General features: G+C 37.7%; 1 protein-coding gene across 2 annotated transcripts in view; it reads right to left on the bottom strand.

Moving 5' to 3' along the window:
- Positions 1-16,963, bottom strand: part of Ddr (discoidin domain-containing receptor 2) — a 934,573-nt gene that overhangs the window by 53,713 nt on the left and 863,897 nt on the right. For both annotated transcript variants that reach the window (XM_081764059.1, XM_081764060.1), the window contains exon 12: positions 9,595-9,776. In XM_081764059.1, the coding sequence (XP_081620185.1) occupies positions 9,595-9,776 (182 nt within the window). The remainder of the gene's footprint in view (positions 1-9,594; positions 9,777-16,963) is intronic.

The raw sequence follows: 16,963 nt of genomic DNA, 5'->3' as shown, positions 1-16,963 counted from the left end.
AACAACAAAGAGAAATGTCTATTTTTACCCCAGCTTTTTTTTTTTTTTTTTTTGTCCAGTTGGTTTCGGAAAAACTACTACTAGTACTAGCTGCTGAGTATTTATAAAATTCGATCGCCATTTTCTTTTATGTCAATTGCGGCTACAAATGAGCAGTACTAATCCGAAGTTCGCTGTTGTATTTGATGACATTGGGAACGATGTATATTTCAAACAGTAGCGTACCCAGGAATTTATTTCGGGGGGGGGGGTCCAAACTAAATATGAAGGTATTTTATATTAAAATTCCTAAAATTGCCCCTAAAATTAGGCTAAATTTTAAAAAATTCGAAATTTCGGGGGGGTCCGGACCCCCCTGTCCCCCCCTGCGTACGTCCCTGATTTCAAACTAGACCGACAATAAATAACGTGTTTTGTTATTTTTGTGAGGACCAACGATTTCTTAGCGCAAATATATTCATTTAATTTCCTCTTAACCCTTAAACTAAAGTACAGATTTATTTTTTCGGAACTTCCTTACACGATTGGAAAATGAACTGGTTCCATCTCGTATTGCCTTGCTCAAATAAATAAAAAAAAAAATAATAAAATAAAATAAAATTGCATCCAATAGGTAGACTTTAAATTTGGATCAAACAGAGCAAAACTGTGGTCATTGCTATGTCAAAACAGAACAACTTCAATGTCACTACCTGGATATATGCCCTACTCCCTACCCTCCTCACCACTCAACTCTATCTCCCACTGATCTTTAGAAATAAAAGAGTTTCTAAGAGTTTCCAAGAAAAACATTTAGAAACAGCTTGGCTTTATTTTATTATAGAATCAGAGGTCATCTTTCAGCGCAAGCACAGCGCTGACAGCGCATGTGACATCTTGAGGAAAAACTACTGCTGGTTCAGAGTGGTGTTTTCCATTATACCTAGGTAGAAGGGATTCTCAGAAAACTGGATTCCCACACCTCTAAAACTCAATTAAAAAAAAAAAAAATAGACATCATTCGCGACCACAGCCTGACGACCACCTGTTTATTGAAACATTTTTGTTTTGAAATACAGTACATAAAAAATAGTAGTTGTTTTTTTCCCAATCAAGTCAGTATACTATGAATCGAATGTAGCGTATACCCACGTACTTCCTAAATTTTAGATATAAACTATAAATTTTAGGTAGCTATACGATAGTTTCCAAAACTTAGAGGTTGTTATACGCCGTATACGCGCGTACACCCTCCATTACATCCCTGCGTATAGATAATTAAAAGTAACCCCAAAAATAGCGTGTTACCCAATTTGAAATTTTAATAGCGAGGGGACTTCAAAAAATCTCACAATCCTCTACTTGTAGCCCAATCTAGCAACATTGCAATAGAGGAATATATGATCTAGGAAATGTAAGTGAACTAAATTGCATCACTAAATTGTATTGATATAATTGAATGAATATTCTAAAAATAATTAAAGAAAATACAGTATTGTAACTTCGTACAATGATTTTTTTTTCTGTTCACAAATTCTTATTATATGTGGTAATCTTTTCGTATTTATCTTACTGACATGTTCCATACCTTGTACCATTATGTACAAATAAGGTAGAAGGAACACAATAAATTAAACTGAACTAGATTTTTCTCACCTTGGCGCTTTCATTAGATCTAAATTCGTAATATTTGACACGAAAAAGGAGTGGGCATTGAATCAAAAGGCGGGCAGAGGGAGGAGAAAAATTGCACAATAATTTAGGTGGCCCCGCGTGGCGTAGTAGATAACGCTCTCGTTTTGGTGCAAGAGGTCCCAAGTTCCATTCCCGGTGGGGGCACTCAGTCGAAAAAGTGTGAAATCTTTTTCAGGCCAGTCATCCTGAGAGAGGTTTTGCTGGGTTTCCTCATTCACAGGAGGGAAATGCCAGGATGGTACTTAACATAAGGTCCCAGGCCGCTTCCTTCCCTTTCCTCGGATAGTGTGATCACCGAGAGATGTCATCCCTTATACGTGACGGGCTAACATGCCCATAGGCAAGGGCGCCCATGTTCTGGTTTCCAAGGGGAGCAAGTATAAGCGATGTTTCAAATATAATTTGAAATTTTGCTGTAACTAATGTAAAAATTCTATTGGGTTTTCGATATCCTGAAGTACAATTTTTTCTAGGGGGGGGCAAGCGCCCCACCTTGTCCCCCCTGATGGGCGCCCTTGGCCATAGGTGCTTAAAGCCCAGAAATCTAATTCTCAACAATAATTTGGTAATATGAACTGGCATATTGACTTCTGTAAAAAAAAGCACATATGAATTTCTTTTTCTCACGGGAGAGGGCTTTGCCTTCTGCGATATATATATGAATTCAACACGACTTTTTTGTTATAATTGAATTTTTATTTACAATGAGAGATAAACCATACAACAAACCATTTTTCGAATACTACATCAAAGTAAGCAATCTGACAATCGAAATGCTTACTAATAAATTTCTTTCTATCGCAAATGTAACAACTACTAGCATGACTGCAATAAAATACCAGTTGATAAAGTAGAAAAATATTCCGCTGAAAAACAATTTACAGAAGATTGCTGCTAGCGAAACATATGCAAAAGTATGCCGAGGATAAAAAGAAAGAAAAAAAAAGTCATTCTAAGCATTCAGTTATTTGCAAAGTCATTTTAGTTTCATTATTCAAGTTTATTAAACAACTAAACACTCCTTAGACTGTACTTACTACTGAGATTAGAAACACGCCATATAATTTTGAGCTTGTGTTTATCTTGATAACCTTGTGATAAATAGAAGAAAGCAAAAACTCAAAAGAAAAATTGAGAACATTCTTCAGAAGCTAAGATACACGCAATGGAACACATTACACGTAAAATAGTATTACCAAATGAAAGTTGCTATTTTTATTTTTTAAATTCTAAACCAAACAAGCAATAACAGCGACCGATAAAAGTGCATACGATTGTTATATCTCCGCCCACCGTCAGAAACAGAAATTGTGCTAATAAACCTGAGACACGTACGTACAAAAAAAAAAAAAAAAAAAAAAAAAAAAAAAAAAAAATCTATAAAATGGTTTCTTTGTAAGAAGGACTATCAAATTATATTTATTCGTATTCGAAATAACGATGTTATTAAGGCTATGCTATTTGTCTGAGGCAAATGAGAATTTTGTCTTATTTTTTTCGCGAAAGAAGCTTTTAGGAGGAAGAAAATACTGTTTTGTGGGACTTTGAATAAAGAGTTGAGAAAAAGGCTCATAAAATGCTTCGCATGGATTATTGTACTATATGGGGCAGAAACATTGACATTATGCAAAAATGATGAAAAAGAACAAGAAGTTTCCGAAATGTGGGTGTGGAGAAGAATGCAGAATTAAATAGGTCAAGCGGAAAACGAACGAGAGTGTCTTAGAAATCGTGGGGGAGAAAAGAACAACTTTTGATATTATTAAGAAGAGGAAGAGAAACTGGTTGGGACATTGGCTAAGAAGGAATTGATTGTTTGATGAGGGTCGTGCTAAAATCTATGGTGGCAGAAAAGAGAGGGAGGGGGCGAAGGAGACTACAATTAATGGTCGATATCAAAACAGAGAAATCGTACGTGATGACAAAGAGTTTAGCGGAAGACCGTGTAGCACGGAAGCTCTCACAGTTGCAAGTGACCTGCCAATAATGGCAGAATACCTATGATGATATATTACTATAAACTATAGAAGATTAGGAAAATTAATCATATGATATTAATTTTTTTTATCAAACCGTCACAAAAGTTATGTTCGTTATCAAACACAAACAAAAGAAAAGAAATAAATAGAAACACGAAATAGAAAATATCAAGTTTCTTATTGTTGTAGCAGTGGACCATATGTGATATGTCAAACAATTATTGGTAACTGATAAGATGCAATGAAGTACTATACAAAATTAACGAAATTCATACAAGTTTCATCCAATATATTTTTTAAAGAAACGCGAATAAACCTTTGTTCATTCCTTCTGGAAGCGAGTAGTATGATCTTTGCTTTTACTGAGTTGAACTGTATGTTAAACAATAGAGTGACTCTCAAAGTATCAAAGCGGCCGTGGTGTCTCAGTGGTAGAGCGTTCACCTCTCTTGTGTGAGGTCCCTGGTTCGATCCCACCTCACGCCAAGTAACAAACACCGTGTGCGTGGCTTTCACTCAGGGTTCTCCCGCTTCCTCTCACTTTTTTCATCCCAACATTTCATTCATTTCTCATCATCACTGTCTCCTTTAACCTATCCGGAATTGCGTGCGATTTAAAACTCGAAAATTTCACTTTTTCGAAGTGTCAAAGAATGAAAAACATCGAAGGGTGGAATTCTGAAGAGATATTGTTATGGGTATTCCCCTGAATGTAAGGGAATGAACTTGCTGTTCCTTATGAAATCGGAGACGCAGTGACGCACGTGGTCAGAATCACAGGCGTGTGCAGACCCTTGGATTAGGGGGGGGGGAAACCAATAGCGGTACTCCTCAAGATATGTAACCACTTTTGTAATCATTACTTTCTTCATAATTTAATTTTTATTTTCATTGGCCCGGAGGAAGCGATGATTACAGACGTCTTTCAGGGTCCGTTTTTGTGAAATATAATCCTTATTAGCTGAGAAAATTATTTTAAAAATCGAAAAAAAAAACGCAATGGCAAAACATTAGGTGGGGCAAGCGCCCCCACTAGCCCTCACGTGCGCACGCCTATGGTCAGAATAGCAACAGCTATACAGCTCCCGATCTCCACAGGACGATGTCTCTTGGCACACTGACTTATGAAGGTCGGCGCTCCCTGTACCTGTGCGTGCAGCCTTGCGCTGCCCTCTGTTGGCATGTTACGGAACTAGTCTTGAAACTTTTTGATACTGCCTCGTATATACACGAACAAAATGTTACTCTTATTAAAAAAAATTGGGAAAGGAAAGAAGTTCGCTTATAAAACTAAAGTTTACGAGTACTGAAGACAAATATTAGACTTTATCGAGGAGAAGCAAAAGATAAAAGAAAATACATTACCAAAACACAATAGATGAGAAAAGGAGCATACATTTTTGAGTTGCTAAATCTATATGTTTTCGTTTTCAACTTCGTGCCTAATAATTTCAACGACTCCTGTAGTCTTCTTCAGAATATTTAGATAGAACACAGTTCTTATAGAAGATAAGTATACAAGAGGTAAAATGCACTTACTTAACGTTAAGAAAAGCAAATGTATGTTTAATTCTGCTAAATTCTTGAATCTTGTTATTCAATGCACTATATTCTCGTGTCGTATTCCCTTATTCACTGTTGCTTGATTATTAGATGTTAACTGACATATTTACAGAACTTTAAGTAATCAAGTTTTTGCGATAAAATAATTGTTGTAATTATTTTCTAACAGAGCTGTCTCTTAATAAATCTTTCTATAATTATATCCTATTCTTTATTTAAATTACACTTGTCTGTATTGAAAATAGAATCCTTATACGTATAAAGTATCATCAAATATTTTCCTTTTCGTGTACGACAGTTACTTACGTAGAATACATAAATCAACTATATTATGTATTTATAGAAACAATTGCTTTGATAAACGTGAAGTTGGTGAATCACCCCCCCCCCCCGTTGGAGTATTGTTAAATAAGAAATGGAATATAATTATACAGGATGACCGGAAGTTCCCGTATTCCTAGGTTTGAATGTTAACGAGAACATGTGAATGGACGTGCTTATTTACACACTTTACAAACGTGGTCAATACTTCAGCTGCAAGAGAAGGAAATCATGTACCATGTGCAGGTATAGCACGGGGCTCCTGTCTATTTTGCTCTTCAAGTCCGTGATTTCCTTCATTAACAATTTCCAGGCCGCTGGATTGGGCGTAATTTCTCCATCTCCATCCCCATTGATATGGTCTCCACAAAGTCAGGACCTTACAACACCAGACAACTCAGTGTGGGGAATGTTCAAGTCATATATCTCTCGTCGTCAGTAGAGGAAAATGAAAAATTGCGCGGAAGTGTAGAGAAAGCCTTTCGCCAAATAAGTCATCAGTTGCTCTGCAACATCTCATGGAGGACATGAATACACATTCGTTTGTGTGTATAGCACGATGGAGCACATAAAAATCCAATGGATATGTAAATACGAGGGCTGTCCAAAAGTACCAGGCGTTTAGGTCTATTGCAGCAATGGGTGGGGCTAGAGTCTTGGTGTCAGAACGTTGCCACACTCACAAGTAAACCTTACGTTTGGGTGAATCGAGTTGCTGACTGAGACACACATGAAAAAGTAGTACTAAATGTGATTAGTATTTCAGTGAAGTTTTAGGTGCGAAGCTCCAGGGGTTTAGGAGATACAGCTACCAGAACATCACATGGAAGTACAGAATAGTCTTCATACAGTTGGAGGTAAAAGCTCTGTAAGACCTCTTGTAACGACAAAAGGTGCATAACAAATATATGGGTACATATTAGGACTAGGGGGAAGTCATATAGTAAGGGTATATCTGACGGCGGCCATCTTGAAATCCGCCATTTTGAATCAAGCTTAAGTTTTTAAAATAGGAATAGGGTCATGTGATACATGATTTAAGACTCAAATTTAATCAGAAGAACAATGGTGACGTTAATTTTGATTTACGCGCAATTGGTAAAAAGTTACAGGGAAATTAAATATTGTTGCAGCATATGTATTAGTTCTTTACCCCACCTTGTAAATTTTGTTTTAATGATAATAATTAAATAAAAAGCAGGTGGATAAATATTAGGTCTATGGTAAGAGTTGCATTGATGGCGGCCATGTTCAAATCATCCATTTTGAATCAGACAAAAGTTTTAAACAAAACGCATAACAGTGAGACCTTATTAATAGCAAATTTTACCATAACCATTTTTAACAATTTTTGCTTTATCATTAACCAGCACAAAGTTAAATGGATCGCTTCTTACGACTACTGCTTTGACGGAATTGTTAACGACAAATGTGTCAAGTGTAACTCGATTGCCTGTGTCAGGTGTGCTCACTGTGAGCAGAGCATTTGTGCAAGTCATGCACTCTTTTCTGAATTACATATTGATTGTACTAATTGAGGACTTTTCTGGAAAACACCAAAGACCCAAGTTCAATTATGACTCAGTTCCACTTTGGTCATTTTTATTTAAATTAGCAACTTGTTTATGCGATAACAAATGCTGGTTAATGATAAAGCAAAAATGGTTATACCGTTGGATTTATGGTAAAATTTGCTATTAATAAGGTGTCACTGTTACGCGTTTTGTTTAAAACTTTTGTCTGATTCAAAATGACGGATTTAACAAAGCCGTCAACAAGGCAACTCTTACCATAGACCTAATATTTATCCATCTGCTTTTTATTTAATTATTATCATTAAAACAAAATTTACAAGGTGGGGTAAAGGACTAATACATATGCAGCAACAATATTTAATTTCCCTGTAACTTTTTACCAATTGCGCGAAAATCAAAATTAACATCACCATTGTTCTTCTGATTAAATTTGAGTCTTAAATCATGTATCACATGACCCTATTCCTATTTTAAAAACTTAACCTTAATTCAAAATGGCGGATTTCAAGATGGCCGCCGTCAGGTATACCCTTACTATATGACTTCCCCCTAGTCCTAATATGTACCCATATATTTGTTATGCACCTTTTGTCGTTACAAGAGGTCTTACAGAGCTTTTACCTCCAACTGTATGAAGACTATTCTGTACTTTCATGTGATGTTCTGGTAACTGTATCTCCTAAACCCCTGGAGCTTCGCACCTAAAACTTCACTGAAATACTGACCACATTTAGTACTACTTTCTCATATGTGTCTCAGTCAGCAACTCGATTCACCCAAACGTAAGGTTTACTTGTCAGTACCCATCCAGCTGTAGTAGCATGAGAACTGTAACACTCTTAGTGTGCTATCTGTGACGTGTTACATTGTGCACTGCAATAGAAAATCCCGCTTCTTATGAAGCTAAGGCGCGCGATTCAAAACAAGCGCTGGGAAAACTTAGCGCGAAGGTGTTCTTTTTCAAGGCAACGCATGTCTAGACATGGTCAAGCGTACCCGAGAGCTCTTGGATTGTTTTAGATGAGAGGTGGTCGATCACCCATCATACAGCCCGGATTTGGCGCCGAGCGACTACCACCTGTTCCCAGCGATGAAGACATGGCTCGCTACACAACGCTTTGATACTGATGCCCCACTGCATGCCAGTGTAAGCCAGTGGTTGAAATCGCAGGTGGCAGATGTCTACCGTGACGGTATTGAAAAACTTGTCCACGAGATGGTAAGTGCCTTAATTTGCATGGCGATTATGTGGGGAAAATAGCTGAAGAATGTACTTTTCAAATGTATATAATACAATTTGGTTTGTTCATTCTGTTACCTTTTTACTTCAAAACGTCTGTTACTTTTTGGATAGCCCTCGCATATGTAAGTATTCAACTATAGTATGCACTAATAAAGAAACTAAAATTACACAGATAAGGGCACAGAGACTTCTCGAATACCCAGAAAAAAATACTAGCTGTCAATGATATTACAAATTTGTTCAACAACAGTCGTTTTTTCGAAAGAAAAGAAAACAAGAAGTCCTTAAGGTCTCAAAAACTCCAATCTAGCAACAGCTAAGTAATGAACAAAGCATAACAAATACAAGTACCGAAAATTAAGAACACATTTTGTCTCTTTAAAACAATTTCCTTTTCCTTTTTTTTTTTAATATATTTTACCTACTGGAATACTCCACTTTTCAAATGTATCCTTACTAAATCTTCTGACGAATATGACCGTGGCCGCCCCTAAGCAACTTGTCGCCCCGTGCTATGGCATCATCCCCCCGCCCCTTTCTGCAGAAAGAACAACTCTTGAAAGCCGCGATTTTAGGTAAGCTACCAATAATAAACAACGAAGAGGAGGGAAAGAGCAATCGCACTCAGAAAAGCTTCAATCTCAATATATCAGTTTGTAATTCCAGTGCAATTAGTTATTTTATCTTTATTTCTTGATTTTTCTTCTATAACCAGTTAAAAAATTAAAAAAAAAAGAAACTAGTTTCCACCTTCAATGACTAAGAACTTGTTTGTGACAAGGACAAGACTAGTTTTCATATCAAAACTGTGATAACTAACTAATTGGAACAGGTATTAGCTACTGTTCGAGGATTGAGTTCTAGTATTTGATAACAATCAAGTAATTCATGCTGGGATTTGTCTGCCCATTTGCTTTAGCACTGTCCATGTGACCTTAAACTAATGCGACCTAAACATGATTTATAAACGTAGTATTTGGAATAGAAGGTCAGCTTTAATTATCATCATCATGATGTATGTTTCCAAGAAGAAAAAAATATTTTAAATAACACAGTTATGACAGATTTTGCTACCCCGTGCAAAAACATGTGTTTCACATATAGTAGAGCTGGCCCTGAAGATGACACTGCAGAAATCGTCGAAACTATTAGCTACAAACTGAGAATGAACTCAAAAATTGATCACTAATATTTATCCTTGCACTAAATTATACTGTCCAATGCAAATACTTGTTTAAACTGATACGCTGGTAAAAGAAAGGGAAAAAAGAAACTTTACCTTGAGTATTTCAGTGGCTGCGTAATACTTCTCGGGAGGGGGTGGCACAGGCGGTGGTTTGGGGAAGAAGTTGTGTAGCGGCGGCTTCGTCCTCGTTGGAGGTTGTGGCCCTGGCAACGCAGGGAAAGGTGGGGGAGGAGTTTCGCTGATATGGGGGACCGCATACTCCTGCGAGTTCACGTCTACGAAAGAAGAAACACAGAAAAAAAATATTTAATTACTAAGACCTTAGTTTTAATTTAAATACAAGACACATTTATATATGTAGATTATACAAAGCAACTTCAAAAATTTAAGAAAACCAATTAAACAGAATTCTTCAAGATTTTGCATATTAACATTGGTGATAATAATCACTGCAAAGGTGCACCCTTTTTATTTCTTAATAATAAGATCACAGAAATCATGAGACCAAAGATATAGTTTAACCAGTGGTCAAAATGGACGGTATGCGGTGGTTTTTCAGTAATGAGGACATACCGTCTCTGGTGTTTCAGTGATCGAGACAATATTTAAATAGCCGGTATGTTGAGTAAAAATCATAATAAAACACACCGCCTCTGCTTTCTTTCCACTTCGAACACTGGTTTAACCAATTTAATCAAAAAGCTTGATTGGATTGGAACTAGTTCTATTCCCAACAGCATACTTGGTAGGCTATTTGGTCGGCATGGTTGGAGGTTGGTGGTTGTAAAAAAAAAAAAAAAAAAAAAAAAAAAAAAAAAAAAAAAAAAAAAAAAAAAACGTTGGCCCAACGTAAAGTGTACGTTAGTCAATCGCCAATTTGTCATCATTTAACCAACAGACTACTAATCACAAAATTTCCTTCTTTCGTAGGTATTATGTTCATAACTTAATTGGTTGCCAAATGTAGGATCAACGTTAGTAGTTAAGTTTGTTGGAAAATGATCCGCAAAAGCGACCAATTACAAGGTAGTGCCAACGTTGGAGTTTAGTTGGTTGGCAAATGGTCGGCAAAATGACCAAATACAACGTAAGGTCAACGTTAATAGTTGGCAAGCCCACCGTTTCACACTGTTCAGCCTATTGTTTGTGCTGCTAGGGATGGAACAGGGAATATTTAGACTAAATAATAATAAATAAATACATTTTTCATTTAACATTGGAGAACTACGATAGACTTCCAGATTATGGGAACTACTATGAAATTGGAAAACCGATCGCTTCTGGTTTCAATGCAGAGACAAAAGCGAAAGTACAGGTGTTGAGATGGAATATGCAGTAGTATGTGAAGTGGAGCTCTAAACATTGTGTGTTGCGTATTCACCATGCCGGTTAAAAATTGAATGTGTCCGCGGCCGTACAAGAGATTCTCATGGAGGTCTTCGTGAGGAGTGTGGGCTTCACTGTTTCTGCTTCGTGTTCGTGAACATGTTCAAAACACAACACACAACTTTTTAGACCACCATCTCACACACTACTAGTGTTGCCAGTTCTGTAATAGCGAATTTTTCTACCGAAACCATGAAATTCCTCGATTATATGAAAAATTTCCCGCAAACTAAAATAGTTATTTCTTTTGGTTATTGAAATAAAACGGTGACATCTGTGTGCGTGTACAAAAAAAAAAAAAAAAAAAAGTCCATATTTCCCAATTTGTATTAGAAACTCCATCTCATATGTGTGAAGACAAAAAGAGAGCAGAGAGTATAAATACACTGTTCATTCATGGCACTTTCCTGGCCACCTTTCCGAAAATTCTGTTCGAGGGTGCGGATCTACATGTAAGAAGGCAGCATTGGAACATTATTTGATAATGATGAGTCCTGCATACGAGTGGTATGAAAATGCAATTTAAATTTTCTGAATCAAGGAGAAACCAATAGTGTGGAGACTGGAAGAAGTGTCTTGGACGTTTACAGTGACTTATTAATGAAGAAAGCTTAATGGATATTGAAGAAGAGTTCAAGATTGGAAGGCAGACCATTAACAAGGTGAGATCCGCAGATGTAACCAGAAGCGAAGGACTACAGAAGATGATAGATAGAATAGTTGAAACAATATGGAATGGAAATCAACATCGGAAAGTCTAAAATCATGAGAAACAGATAGAAATAAGTCCTTACGGATCAGAATAGAACAAAGACAAATTGAAGAAGGGAATACAATTCTCATCTAAAGTTCTCTATAAAGTTTTCATCATATCAGATATCTGAGAAGTCTTTTGACAAGACGTTTATTGCACGTAAGAAATCATATCAAGAACTGCCGTAGGCAAAGAGGTATTCAATTCGACACGAAAAGAAAATATTCCGCCTAATTAGCGGGCTTTGGTCTAAGGAAGAAGCCAGTCAAGTGCTTTACGTGTATGGAGTATTGGACATTGTTCGGAGACTTGGACAAGTCAGATAAGCATCAAAATGTAGTGTTGGAGGAAGATAGAGAAGATAAAATGGACGGAGAGGGTAACAAACGAAGATGTTCTAAAACGGATAGGAGAAAATAGGGTGCTTTTAGCTAGCATCCTCCATAGGAAAGCCAATTGGATTGGATATTTCTTGCGAAGAAATTGTCTTCTTCAGAACGTCATAGAGAGAAAGATGGAAGGAAAGCGAGGAATAGGAAGAAGAAGAACACAACTGATCGATGATTTGAACTTAGAAGAAACATTTTCAGACCTAAACTTAAAGGAAAACGTTCTCTCCCAGAACACTTAACTTAGCTCCGAGCAGAGGAGTGGTTAGCCAACTTCAAATCTGGAAGTATACCTAGAAGTAACATTGGTAATTTCGCAGCAGAAATTTGGATTTGATCTAATATCTTTCACCTTTCATGGAATTGCTGAGTTGAATTTCTAACCCTCATATTTACGTAAAGTATATTAATGTAAGTCTAAAAAACCAATAAAAGCTCTCCATATAAATCAATGGATTGAGAAATCAAGATGGCACTGATTGTTACTTAAAACATTTTGATTTACGGCAGGTATAATTAGGAATGTAGAATTTAAAGCAGGCATATTTGTTTTCGCGCTCGACTCTAGCCACCTATTTCTAAGTTGGTCACAAGGAAGCAGGTGAGGTTCGAATTACATCGAAGTTGAACAACCGGAGTGTCACGTATTATCACGGGGGTCAAGGTGGACGAAAACAAACCCTGCGGGGCGTCTAATCCCTTTCGCTCGCTGACGTTAGCTCAGCTATGTATCTTAACGTAAGTAAATCACCTTTTTCTTTATCAATAAAGTTGTGTATACAATGGGTATGCAAAGTGTTTTCCCCCTTCTGGTGCCTCTGGCACCTCCCCTCTCTCTCTTCCTAACTACCCCTCACTTGGCGGGAGCCCCATTTCTTACTCTCCTGTTTGTTTATAATGTCATTGTCTATAAGGGCTATCAGAAATCTCTAGGTAGATGGTTAAAGAAAGTACAATTTATGCATTATATATTACGTGCAAGGGAAATGAGTATAATTTTTACCCTATTTTAATGAAAAAAAGTGTTATTTAAATTTTTTTAAAAAATAAAAATCCTTAGGTTGGGTTTGAACCCACGCCAAAAGAGTTCATCCTACGTGGCGAGAAACGGATAACTCCAACCAATCAGAGCCGTGGATTTAGTTTCTATGACTAGAGTCAAGCGTGATTAACAATATGCTTAAAGCACTTATCGATCTGAAATTATTAAGCTCTTTTTTTCTTCTTTTTGAGTGGAGAAGGAAATAAATAAAAGAGTAAATAATAACACAAAAGGTACGAACAAATAATGATAAGTAAAAATGATTGTATTTAATTACCGGAATTGTTTAGATGAAATGTGTTAATGCCTAAAAGCTGGAAGAGAAATAAGTGCTGTAATAAATATAAAACTGGAACTTAACTTGCAAAGAACTGAATTTTTGAAAAGAAGTTTACGGTTTAAAGCGTTGGTAATTTAGTTACTTTTAAACTTTCAAAACAACTGATATAGAACATACGTAAGTCCGCTACAAGCACTCAGGTCGTGCGTGTTTACGATGGAACTACAAAGCATACACAATGACCAGAGAGACAGAGAGAGAGAGAAAATTAAAACTAAGGCTCCATTTTATTTCTTCATTAAAATTTATAAGTAAATTATGCAAATAGGAAAAGTTCACAACATAAACAGCGGTTTGGTGTTTTACATTTAAATAAAGTATTTCTCACATTATATATTTACTCCATATGTTTAATATATGTGTATGTGTGGGGTGTTAATAAATTACTTTTATGAGACATCTCTTATGTCGATTTAAAAAACAAATCATTAAATTTTAATGTTAAAGAATATTAAATTCAGTTTGGGGATGATAAAATGGTTATTTTTGTTGCTAATGTTTTAAAATTGCTTTATCAACAAATGTAAATATTGAAGGCAGCATTCAAGCATCATGGATGCGTTAGGAGGTAATTCTTTGATTGTAAATTCTCAACTCTTGGTTTCTATATGGTTTTATATGCCATTTAGAAGCACTGTACACTTACTTTAATAGGTTTCTTTATAATAAATCATGCATAGTGCTCATGAGAAATATTTGTTGTTTTATACACAGTCTATAACAAGTAAATACACTAATCACTAGTTGAATTAGAGACACTTACCTAATACTGTGTAGCATCACATGTCGCTCTGATAACGACGGTTATCCGCCGCGGCATAGACTCCACGAGCCGCCTGAAGAGTTGTGGCATCTCGAGCCATAATATGATGCAAAGTCTCCCACAGAGCCCACATGTTGGTCGGAAGAGGATCCACAGCCCGAAGGCATCGTTCCGTGGCATCCCAGATGCATTCGATGGGATTGAGGTCCGGTGACCGTGAGGGCGAGGGAAGTGTTGCCGAATCAGAGGAGCGCTCATCAAAACAGTCTACTGTCATCCTAGGGCGGTGGCCGGCGCACTGTCTTGTTGAAAGATGAGGTCACCATCCTGATGTTGCAGCCGATCAAATGCCAGGACATGGTCATCCACTGTAAGGGACCCTGTTATACATGTTATGGGACCCATTTCAGTCTGCATAAACATGGTCCAGATGAGAATACCACCACCACCGGCCTACACACTTCCATACTGGCACGATGGATCCATTGCCACGTACGGTTAGCGACGCACCCGTTCCCATCCATCAGCATGTACCAATGTGAAACTTGACTCATCTGTCCAGGCAAGTTTTTTTCCACATTTCCACAATCCAGTGGAGGTGTTCCTTTGCTCACGCTAAACGTTGTTTCCTGTGTTAGAAAGGTACTCGCGTGGGTCAATGGCTCTTGTACCTCATGGCGAGTAGGTGGTTGTGGATGGTGTGGCTGCTAACACGGCGTTGTTGTCCTGCATTGAATCTCTCCGCGATTAGACACACTGTAGCCCGTCGATCGGCTGTTACAATGCAGGCCAGTCGGCCTTATACCTATCGTCGACACTTCTCTGACCGCGGCAGTTTGCCCGTGCGGGTGCGGTTTTACCGTTAGCCAGGTACCCACGATACACTCTTGACACAGGTGCCTTTGTAAGTTTGAATGCCGCAGCCACTTTCGAAATCGGTTTGGGCCCTACGATCTGACCACGGTCAAATGCACTCAGGCCCTTCGTCTTGCTCATTACACATTACACTGACACGGATACCGAGAGAGGAAGCACACGGCAGCAGTACACGCGCGATGCGTTTCATTTGCATGCATTGGTGAAGCAAGTGTTTGTATGGCGGTTTCTACAACTGTCCTTCTGTCTCTAATTCAACTGGTGATCAGTGTATATTACTTTTATGCATGCACTTATGAATAAAACAGAAGTCGTATAGATATGTTTTATTAGACTGCTCTCTTATAAATAAAACGAAGAAAACAAGATTATTACTCGCATAATGCATTGGTTAAGTTATTTGAAAGAAGGAAATTTATTATTGATAAATTCTTTATTCAAATGATGTTGGATTATTAATAATGTACCAAAATTGTTTTCAAAATATGTGTCAAAATACTGAATTATAATGAAAGGAATCAATTATGAAATCGAACAAAAAAGTTTCTTACTAATAACAACATTTACAGCATTTAGGAATTTTTAAATAACGATGTTTTTGATTAAATTTGTGCACAAATATTTCTTTGTATTTAAATCAAATTTATTACATTGCATTAGATCAATTTTTTCTCATTTAAAGTAATGTAAAAGTTACTTTCATATTCTATATTTGACGATTTCGATGCACTTTGACAACTGTAAATTATGTATAATTATGACAAATAAATAAATAATACGTAAGTTGTGTGTAGGGACGCATGGTACTGGACTTTATCGTAGATCTTAATTCAACTGAAAAATCTGTGTTCTCCTTTTGAATGAGTACGAGGCGCATCCAGAAAGTAGCTTTCCCACATGTCTCATAGACAGTAAACCGTATGTTGCGCGAAGCGACTGCGCGCACGTGACGGACTAAGGTCCTAGCATGGAGCTAGTGTTCTCAGCAGCGTCGTGGCAGTGGATGTTCCTATTATAGCTCCCACCGCGTGTAAAGTTTTTGAATGCATAAGGCATAGCACGATTGAAATCCATTGTCAGCTGTAGGAGGTCTACGGGCCTAACGTCATGAGCAAGTAGATGGTGCGTTGCTGGTGTAGACAATTTGCAGTAGCACACCAAAATGTGCATGATGAGGAGCGTAGTGGGAGGCCAACCGTCATCACAGACCGTGACCGTAGGAGGTCAATGCATCAACGTCCTTCTTCAACCACTGAAACGACGCTACTGAGAGCACTAGCGAAGTTCCTCTGGCGCATGCGCCATGCTAGAACCTTACTCTCTCACGTGCACGCAGTCGGTTTGCGCAAAATACTGTTTCCTAGCTATGGGACGAGTGGGAAACTTATCTTCTGGATGCGCCTCGTAAGATGGTTGACTCATGGTTTCGCGAGTGAAACAATTACAAGGGAATTTTCACGTGCTGATGAAAAACACGTTTTGAGCACAAGAATCATTGTTTCACGACAAGTAACAGTTCTCTGTTTCATGTTCTATCTCTAAGACAGAGTTGTCGAGGAACACATAACTCCCACCTCTGTCAGCGTGAGAGTGAAGCTTCACTAGCCAATCATATTCGTGAACAGTGGGAGGATATAATCAGTTTCATTTATTGTGATTTAAAAGTGAAAGAGTTTGTCTGTAAAGTAATGAGATTGACCTCTGCGCGGCGCTCCAGTTGCCAGCAACGTGCTCCCTGGCGGAGGGATTTGTGTAGTGGAGTCTAACTAAGCAACGCACCGGACGGCAGTCGCGTCCGAGCTCTGATGCAGTGAGGATCATGCGTGGCACAAAAACTATTTCTGAGTTCTTGTCACAGCGCAAAGAATTTGTACCTCTGGGACGAACCCTCAATGCCGTCTTCTACAAATAA

Source organism: Thermobia domestica, chromosome 7 (assembly GCF_964235325.1).
Source record: "Thermobia domestica chromosome 7, izTheDome1.hap1.1, whole genome shotgun sequence".
NCBI lineage: Eukaryota > Metazoa > Arthropoda > Insecta > Zygentoma > Lepismatidae > Thermobia > Thermobia domestica.
This window is presented reverse-complemented; position numbering and strand designations above follow the sequence as displayed.